Source organism: Eubalaena glacialis, chromosome 4 (genome assembly GCF_028564815.1).
Source record: "Eubalaena glacialis isolate mEubGla1 chromosome 4, mEubGla1.1.hap2.+ XY, whole genome shotgun sequence".
NCBI lineage: Eukaryota > Metazoa > Chordata > Mammalia > Artiodactyla > Balaenidae > Eubalaena > Eubalaena glacialis.
In genome coordinates this window covers 133,914,288-133,924,950 of record NC_083719.1, presented here as the reverse complement: position 1 = coordinate 133,924,950, position 10,663 = coordinate 133,914,288, and the positions used below count along the sequence as shown (strand labels likewise).

The window sequence follows — 10,663 nt, the reverse complement described above, 5'->3', positions numbered from 1 at the left end:
CCCACTTTGTGCCAGACACTGTTTTAGTTCCTAGAAATATAGCAGTGAAGGAAACAGACAAGATCCCGACTCTCACAGACCTTGTGTTACTTGTCAAAGGAGAAATCTATATTGCTAAGTCAAAAGAAAAAAAATGTTCTAGAATAGTATATATAGTTAATGCTAATTTTTTTTTTTTTGCCTTTAAATAATCTGGAAGAATATTCCCAAATTAATATGGTTATTCCACAAGGGCAAATAGTCAAAAGATAGAGTTTCACTTTTTGCTTTTATGTGCTTCTATAATTTGAATTATTTTATCCATTTTTTGTAATAAAAAAATAGATTTAAATACTGTAACAATGTTTTCCTGTCCACCCTCCTCCTCATAGAAAGAAATGAAGACTTGGATAAGTTAAGTTCAAGGTCAAGGTGGGCAGTAGAGTGTGCCAGCACTGTAGACGTGTCTAGAGTGTTCCAGCAGAGATTGGAACCCTGGTTTTCAGGGTAGGATCCACTCTACATCAATTATTTGTAATACAGAAGATGGCAGAAAGGGTGACAAACTATCAAGCTACCCCAAAGGGTCTGGGCGATGACAAGTGGTCACTTAATTAAAAACAATGTAAAAAGATTGAATGTGTGGTTTGCTCTTAGAAGTGCTTAGGATTTTTCTTCCAGAGCTCTGCCATAGAGACCCACAGTACAGGAAGAGGCTCCCTGATGTCTTCAGACTGAAAAATTAAGGTCTTACCATGTTTTAACTGCCTATCACTTCTAGTGTTAGAATTCCCCAGGCAGAAATTCCAAGTGGTTTAACCTGTCATTAATTTATTTGGGGGCATCCCCTCATGCCTAGTCCCATATAAATTTAATTCTCATTTAAGTTTGAATTAAAAAAAAAACTGAATACAAATTAATTTTGTGTCCAGATTTCTACTGAGAAAGTCTTTCTCAAGGTAAGTAGAGATGCCCTTAGTGCTGTAATTTTTAAGATTTTTGTCATCCTTTTCTGGGGCTCAGTTGGGAAGTGGGAAAAAGGAGAGGCGCAGCTGGAACACTTGGTTGGAGGGTTCTCAAGCTTCAGGAGGGCTCAAATTTTGGCCTATTTTCAGTGGAAAACCTATGCAATGGAGCAATATGAGTCAGAAATGTGAGTTTCAGGATTCTAGATCCTCTAATATCTTTTTTTTCAGTTGTATTGACTGTAATTATAAAGGTCATTCCAAGTCACTCTTTTATTAGTAGTAGTTTTCTTTTGTAAATTCTTGGTCAAACTCTTTCTGCTTATGGTGTGACTCTTTTTCCAGAGAAAGCAGTGATGTTTAAAAAAAAAAAAGTTATTTAAGCTATTCAGGTGTGGTGGTGGCACTGGGACATCTGTTTAAATACCCACATTATTTTAATATAATTGTTTTGTGGGTGGGTCACCTTTGGAAAATATTTTATTATAGCTTTATAGTCTATACTTAACAACCTGCTTCATGATAAGTTGACATGTCCTTTGTAATTTCTACATTTTGAAATTGTACTTTTTCATGCATTTTACATCTAGTTTGTGTAAAATAGAAATATTTCACACTCCAATGCAGTGTTATCTTCTTTTGGTCGGTTCTGAAATATCCATATATCTATATCGAATCTGTTTTAAATTTTATTACCCAGTTTTACTTGCCATTCCTCTTCACTTGCATGCAGAATTTAGTTCTTGTTCTGGAAACTCTTAAGTAAAAAGTAACAACTGTAAAAATATAGGTGAAGGTTGTTATACTAATAATGTAGATTTTTGATTCATTTCTTTATCCCAAAGTTTACCACAAGATCTTAGCAAAAATCTCTTGACCTTAATCTGAGGGCTGAAGCAAGGAGCCAATGGTGAGGGGCTTTGAAAGCTGCCAGCTGCCCAGGCCTCAGTGAAGTCCTCAGAGGGGTGGTGCCTTTCCTGTTCTCTCCAGCAAGCCTCCTACTCCAACAAAAATTCCTGGTAGCTAAGCAGCAGCCAGACAGCTTCTAACCACCAGGGAAGAAAGGAGTTTTCTGAATAGATGGAATTTCAGGTGAGAACTTAGGAATATGACATTTAGTTATCCTAGCTGCCTTATTTCAAGCAAATGTGTTTACAAGGAACTCTGGGTGGGCAAGCTAACTTGGAGCCAATTGCTTTATAGTACGTTGAGACTCTGAGTAAGAATCTCTAAGCAGAAAATACATTTTGTTGGAGTGCTTGTTTCCCTTTTTTTTTTTTAGGTTTTTATTTTGAAATAATTTGAGATTTGCCGAAAAATTGCAATGATAGTACAAAGAGTTCCTGTATTCAGCAGTTTTTTCAGTTAACAGCTTATATAACCATGGTACCATCTGTCAAAACTAAGATCTTAACATTGGCACATGACTATTAACTAAACTACAAATTTTGCTTGGATTCCTACTACTGGCTTTTAAAATTTTAAATTAAGTGCTTTTTGAAAAATAGAGTAGAGTTTAAATTAAAGGTGAAAGTCCCTATTCCCTGACCTCTCTATCAAAATTTCTCCCCAGTCCTACTCCGCAGGAACAATCCTTCTAGGCCAGCACTGTCCAGTAGAAATACAGTGTTGTTGTTGTTGTTTTTCATTTTAAGTCTTCACAATCCAGTGAGTATTTTCCATTTAGAGCACATCTCCATTCTGACTAGTCACATTTTAAGTGCTCAATAGCTGCATGTGGCTATTGGCTCTAGAATTAGCAAAGTTCTGGGCCATTCTCTATTTTCTCTCTCATATATACACACACACACACACACACACACGCACGCACACACAGTAACCTAATTTTTTCCACTGCTTATAGAAGGCCATCGCTCCATGTCAGAATGGGACAACAGCCTTTACTTAGATAGCTATGTAGTATTAAGTAGAACAAATGTGCATAACCTATTAAATCACTTCCGCATGCATAGATGTTTAGTTGGGTTTTTTTTCCCCCATTTCAAATAAGGCTGCAAGGAACATCCTTTATTCAAAAACCTATGTGCATTTGTGTACTTCCAACGTATATGATTCTGGATATGGAAATGCTGTGTCAAAGGATGTGATTGTATTTGAAGTATTATGACAATAGAACAGTAGTATATTTTTGAACAAATATACCAGTCAGTGTATTACTAAATGCATATTATCTTTCTCAAGGCAGTCATTTTAGAAAGCAATTTATTTCAACAGTGTTCCTTTCACTCAAAGTAATTTGTTTTTGGTTTTTGAAATTTGACTTAAGAATCAGTTTAAGCTAAAATAACTAGGCCAAGTGACTCTCATAGGCCTTATTCCTTTGTAGTCACAGTTAATATTTATTCACTCATTTATTTCCTCCCTCCCTACTTCCCTCCCTCCATTCCATCCGTCCAGTTCCACTTTTGCTTTCCTAATAGTTTGTTCTCCTCACACAGCAGCCTAAGTATTTTCTTTTTCTTTTTTAAAACTCATCGACCAGGTTCAATTACTCTGTTATTTAAAACCTTTCAACAGCTTCACCAGGGCCTGGATTTCTTCTGACCTCACCAACCCCTCCTTTTTTTTTTGTTTCATCCACACTGGTTTCCTTTCTGCTTCTAGAACAGACCAAGTTCTTTCTGGTTCCAGCACCTTTTTTAGTGAACTTGTGTCCCTCTGTTTAGAATGCTTCTTTCAGACTGTTTGCAGAGCTGCCTCTTTCTCATCTTTGAGTTTCCAGCTTAAATATCATCTAAGAGCTTTCCCTGAATACCCTATCAAAAGTGCCAACCTGCCCACCTCTATTCCAGTTTATTCCCTACATAGTTTGTTTGAATCTGAAATTCTAATTGTTTACATTTTTGTGATTTGTCTCCCCCAACCCTCAACTGGAAAGTAACTGTCACTTATCTTATATCTTAAGGACCTAGTGCAATGCCTGACCTGTAGTGGGTGCCAAATAAATATTTGTAGACGGATTGAATGAATGAATGTATGCCTTCTGTACTGCAGACTCAAGCCACAATACAGGCACCACAGATACTACAAAGATTTGTTTTTCCTTCAGGGAAGTCAGAGCCCATCAGGACAGCATGATGGCCAAGCAAATGATTATAATAAAAGGCAATAAGCATTGGCAGACCTGCATACTAGATTCTGAGTGATGCAGAAAAGCAGTTTTTGGTGATTTTTTTTTTTTCTTTTTCCTGAAAATACTAATCCTTGTCTTTACCACTTCTTTAATTTAGCTCTATAAAATTCCAGCTGACTCTCATTGAATAAGGATAGCCTGGCACATAGCAGACGCTCAATAAATATTAATTGGGTGAATGAATTAAGTGATACAGGTGACATGGATTCCAACAGTGGACCTCCAAAAAACATATAGTGACCCGATGTATTTTCTACTTTGTAGAAAAACATGTGTTTTGCAGTGTAAGCCCTTGTATATTTATTAAAGCATTATTTTACAATCGTTCATCTTTCTGGAGGCTTGGTGATGTCTGAATGTTGCTTTAGGCAACTTAAATTGCTTTCTTTTCTGTCTATCTGGGATAAATAAAAGGATGGTTGTAATTAGGCTGTGAAAAACATGTTACACGAATGTAAAAGACTTCCACTTTTGTAAGAACCTGCAGTTTTGGGACGTGTTTTTTGTTTTCTTTAGTTAAAACCCTTTACGTGTATTATATAAGCAGTACATTGGTACATTCTTGCTGTAAAATGCTCAAATGATACATAAATGTATAGCCTTCAACTGAAAGTCCCCCTTGCCTCAGCATGCTTCCCTACCAGAGAGGACACTCTGAATGGTCTGATCCGTATCCACATACATCTTTCCTGTGACATTTCCATACAGGTACATATGCATATACATACATTGTCATTCTGTCGCAGTGTTTCACAAAAATGGGTTCCCATGAAATAGATTTCCCATGAAACAGAATTGTTTTTTTCACTTACTATTTCTTGGAAATAGTTCCATGGGAGTGTCCCAATAAAATGTCGACATTCTTTATCAACATAGATAGCTAACAAGCAGAGGGTTCTGTCAACACTGTGTTAAGTCCCAATGCTCACCACCAACAGAGTGCCTTGACAAAGGTTTTGACAGAGCTCAGCATACATTTTGAATAATTGCTACTAGCACAGGAGTTCAGCTGGTGCCCAAGTCGTGCAGTGGTCTTGGTTTGGGAGACTGCTGAGTCCTTTAGAAAATTCCCCTAACCCTATCTGATAAAAGCCCAATGCTATTATGTTTTTTTGATCCACCCATCTTCCCTAAAATGGATGTAGAGGAAATGGCTCACAATCATGTGTTATTGCAGCAAGGCACACTGGCTAAAACTGAAAGTTTTCATCCCCAAACAAATCTGTTGTCAATGTTTTTAAGTAGAAAACATTGTTTTGGTTTTGGGAAGGAAGAAAAAGGACCCATCATCTCATAAGTTCTTAGGGAGACGTTCTTCTTTACACAAGGCAGTGCCCTCTAGCTGTGTGAGCAGGAGCTCGGCTCACATTCCATTTTCTGACATCCTTGTCACTCACAACTTCAAAAACCCAAGCATCAATGGACATGGTATTAATATCTGATATACAATTTATATCATGGTATATAAATTGTATTGGGGCACAGTGTAGCTCAACTCCATTCTTTTTTTTAAATTGAAGTATAGTTGATTTACAATATTGTGTTAGTTTCAGGTGTACAGCAAAGTGATTCAGTATATATATATTATATATGTGTGTGTGTGTATTTCAGATTATTTTCCATTATAGGTTATTACAAGATAATCTAGTTTCCTGTGCTGTACAGTAAATCCTTGTTGCTTATCTATTTTATATATAGTAGTGTGTATCTGTTAATCCGATACTCCTAATTTATCCCCTCACTTTCCCCTTTGGTAACCCTAAATTTGTTTTCTATGATGACTTCATTCTTACTGAAGGTGGTGACTTGTTTTCCTAAACTTTCAAGGGTAGAGACTCTGGGTTTGCTTTGCCTACTTAGAATGTGCCACTGCTTAGTATGGTGTGCTTGATAAATATTTGGTGAAATAATGTTTGTTGAGGGAGAAGAACCTGGCTTTCACTTCTGCATCTGCCCCGAGTGACTTCTAAGGGTCCTCTTCTCTATTCCTCTCTTTGGTCCTCAGTTTATTCACATATAAATCAAGGGGTTTGGCTCCAGGTAGTTAAAGGTCCCTTCATGTATAAACAGTCTCGAAGTCCATATGACTTTTCAGGCCTAGAGTCTGACCCCAAATTAAGACCTGTATTGAATCTTTTGAAAACATCCTACATCAAAAATAATAAAAATACCTAGGAATAAAACTGCCTAAGGAGGTGAAAGACCTGTACTTGGAAAACTACTGAAGATGACACAGATGGAAAGTTATACTGTGTTATTGGATTGGAAGAATTAATATTGTTAAAATGATCATACTACCCAATGCAATCTACAGATTCAATACAATCCCTACCAAAATACCAATGGCAGCTTTCAAAGAGCTAGAAACAATTAAAAAATTTATATGGAAATATGAAAGACCCCAAATTGCCAAAACAGTCTTGAGAAAGAAGAACAGAGGTGGAGGAATCATAATCCCTGACTTCAGACTATACTACAAAGCTACAGTAATCAAAACACTATGGTACTGGCTCAAAAATAGACACATAGATCGATGGACGAGAATAGAGAACCCAGAAATAAATCCACACACTTATGGTCAATTAATCTATGACAAAGGAGGTAAGAATATACAATGGAGAAAAGACAGTCTTCGATAAGTGGTGCTGGGAAAACTGGACAACTACATGTCAAAGAATGAAATTAGAACATTCTTTAACACCACATACAAAAATAAACTCAAAATGGGTTAAAGACCTCAATGTAAGACCGGAAACCATAAAAGTCCCAGAGGAACACATGGGCAGAACACTCTCTGACATAAAACATAGCAATATTTTCTTGCATCTGCTCCTAAGGCAACAGAAATAAAAACAAAAATAAACAAATGGGAACTAATTAAACTTAAAAGCTTTTGCACAGCAAAGGAAACCATTACAAAACAAAAAGACAGCATAGTGAATGGGAGAAAATATTTGCAAATGATATGACCAATAAGGGGTTAATATCCAAAATATATAAACAACTCATACAACTCAACATCAAAAAAACAGCCATATTAAAAAATGGGCAGAAGACCTGAATAGACATTTTTCCAAAGAGGACATGCAGTTGCCCAATAGGCACATGAAAAGATGTTCAACATTGCTTATCATCAGGGAAATGCAAGTCAAAACCACAATGAGGTATCACCTCACACCTGTCAGAATGGCTATTGTCAAAAAGAACAACAGCAACAAAAAATGTTGGTGAGGATGTGGAGAAAAGAGAACCCTCATACACTGTTGGTGGGAATGTAAATTGGTGCAGCCTCTGCGGAAAACAGTATGGAGGTTTCTAAAAAACTAAAAATAGAACTACCATATGACCCAGCAATTCCACTCCTTAGTATAAATCTGAAAAAAAAACAAAAACAATAATTCAAAAAGATAACATGCACTGCCATATTCATAGCAACATTATTTACAGTTGCCAAGATATGGAAGCAACCTAAGTGTCCATCAGCAGATGAATGGATAAAGAAGATATGGTGTGTGTACATATATATATATATATATATATACACACACACAATGGAATACTACTCAGACATAAAAAATAATAAAATTTTGCCATTTGCAACAACATGGACGGACTTGGAGGGTATTATCCTAAGTGAAATAGGTCAGACAGAGAAAGACAAATACTGTATGATACCACTTATATGTGGAATCTAAAAAATAAAACAGACTAGTCAATATAACCAAAAAGGAAACAGACTCACAAATATAGAGAACAAACTAGTAGTTACCAGTGGAGAGAGGGAAAGGGGGAGGGGCAATATAGGGGCAGGAGATTAAGAGGTATAAACTATTAGGTATAAAATAAGCTACAAGGATATATTGTACAACACAGAGAATGTAGCCAATATTTTATAAGGACTCTAAATGGATTATAACCTTTAAAAATTGTGAATCACTGCATTGTACACCTGTAACTTATATAATATTGTACATCAAATATACTTCAATAAAAAATAAAAGCAGCCTAGCAGAGAACAAATACTATTCCAGCTCACTAAGATCTCCTGGTAATCTATTTAGTAAGTGGATCAAATCCAGCAAAAAGACTGACAGACTGGAGAAGCTTGACTTTTAAAGATACTTCCCAACATTCTTATGTAAAGGTGTGGCAAAGAGATAAGGAATAGAATTCCATCTTATCCATAAAGAGAAAAGAGAAGGAATGAATCAGTGACAGACCACCAGAGGAGCTGGAAAACTACCTCCTAACTCACTGGTAAGTAAATCCTCTGGAAACTTATGCTGAAGAGAAAACTGGAACTTTGCTGCTTGAACTTTCTTGGTATTATATGGGGTCTTAGGACAATGATGACTGAGCCAATAGAAATTGGGGTAATTCATATAAAATAGATTTGGGTTTCTTGGGAGATAGGTTCTCATTTAAATGGAATCATGGACTTACACATCGGAATTGTTTAAGCTTTTCCTGGGCAACATCATTGAGGGGAGCAGAGGGGAAAAAGAAACCTCAGCAGAATGGAGTGGTACCTTTGGAAGAAGGCATACTTATTGAGGCTCTCTTGAAAGCTGTGTGGGGAATTCCCTGGCGGTCTAGTGGTTAGGACTCCGAGCTTCCACTGCAGGGGGCATGGAGTCGATCCCTTGTCAGGGAACTAAGATCCTGCATGCCACGTGGCAGGGCCAAAAAAAAAAAAAAAAAGAAAGCTGTGTGACTTAGAGTCAATGCGTCCATTTGCTGAGCCTCTCATCTGTTAGATGGGTGTTATACAATATCATGGAAATGGGAGTATGCGTGTCTAGAGCATAGCTATAATAGGAGTTTTGTTCATCCACGTCTGTGGTTTGTACATTTAAAATATGTGTAAAGTGTGAAGGAGGAGCCTAGTATTGGCTTCTGACTTTTGCAGATTTGGTAGTATTCTTGTATATGTTAGAAACTTGATCTTGCAAAGATTAACAAGTACAAAAGTTTGACTTAGTTGGAGATTTGTGAGGCTTGGCATAGAAGGGTGTGGCCAGTTTGGGAAGGTGGGCAGCCCTTAGAGTTTGGAATTTGGCCTTGGGAAATCATTGAATGCTTTAAGGTGGGGAAGATAAATTGATTGGATTATTTAGATACTGGAGAAGGTTTAAAAAATAGCTATCCTCAGATGTGGGTCCTCCCCCATAGCCGGCAGCTGCCGGTAGCTGGAAAGCGTGGGCTTCTTGGGCTGGTCTTGCTTTCATGACCCCTACATCCAGTGGCAGCTCAGTGCTTCCAAGTGGTCATGCTTGAGTCCCTAGTCCGATGTGCTATCCCTGGTCATGTCAAAGCAGAATTCCCTAATTGGACTATGAATTCTGTCCCTCTATTGCTCCACACATTTTACCTCTCCCAAATCAATACTTCTTCTTCCACTGAGTCATCTCCAGATAATACAAACATGCTGTTATTTTTATCATCTTAAGAAAACTTTCTCTTGACCCTACCTCCAAACCTCCCCTTCCTTATTATTATTATTTTTTGGATGCAAAACTCCTTGAAAGAGTTCCCTGTCTTCAATTTTTAATTCTCTTTTGACTTTCATATTCCATTAAACCTTTTTCCTGAGATGTAACATACATAGGGAAAGTGAACAGTATTCAACTACTCTTCATCCAAACTGCTTTTATCAAGGTCATTAATGATTTCCATGTTGCTCTGTCCTATAGGCAAATCTCATCCCTTGCCTTTGCAGCATTTTGATTCATGATCATTGCCTCTTTGTTAATGCATTTGCTTTATTTGGTTGCACAAAGATCCCATTTACTTTTTACCTTTCCTCCTGCTTCCTTGGTTTGCTTCTGTGTGTGTGTTGGTGCCTCTTCCACCTCCACCTTTTGCAGAAGGCCCCAGGACCTAGTCCCTAAGCCGAGGGCATTCCCTGAGCATCAACTCTGGTTCATGGCTTTAAAATCCCATTTCTATGCCGGTGACTCTCAAATATGTACCTTGAGCCCAGACCCCTCTCCTGAACTCTAACAGTCTCCACTTGGGTGTCTAAGAAATCTCAAACTCAACATGTCCAAAATCCACACTGTTTCCTTCCAAACTGTGTTACACACAGCTTGCCCTGTCTCAGCTGGCGGCACCTCCAGTCTTTCCAGTTGCTCAGGCCAAAATCGCTTGCAGTCATCTTTAGGCTGCTACTCCACACCCTGCAGGAAATCCTGCTGTTTTGAAACATCCAGAGCCTGAGCTGCTCTCCCCTCCTCTCTCCTGAAATACTACAATAGCCTCCTGACAGGTTCTCATGCTTCTCAGCCTAGCAGCCCCAGCATTCCTTCTCAAAGGTGAGCCTGACCCCATCACTCCTCTGTGCCTGCACTGGGGCTCCTTTTCCTGTGGAGTAAGCAGCTGGAAATTCATGTTTGCTGCCTGAGCCTATGCCTCAACTGGGATGTATCCTTCGAAGGGTCACAAAATTGACTCTAGAGAGTAGCGATTGATGGAGGTTGAATAGCTCAAATTAAAAAACAAAAATATCCATTGTGCTGTTTGGGAGCCTTTAGGACATAGTGGGGGCTCTCGTGGGAGATGGGCT

The 10,663-nt window shown here is 38.0% G+C and overlaps 1 protein-coding gene across 1 annotated transcript in view; it reads left to right on the top strand.

The window, feature by feature from the left end:
• The first annotated feature begins 1,819 nt into the window (after window positions 1-1,819).
• The window catches only part of HAVCR1 (hepatitis A virus cellular receptor 1), a 42,509-nt gene continuing 33,665 nt past the window's right edge, over window positions 1,820-10,663 (top strand). The window contains exon 1 of the mRNA XM_061188372.1: window positions 1,820-2,036. Within this exon, the coding sequence (XP_061044355.1) occupies window positions 2,025-2,036 (12 nt within the window). The 5' untranslated portion in view covers window positions 1,820-2,024. The remainder of the gene's footprint in view (window positions 2,037-10,663) is intronic.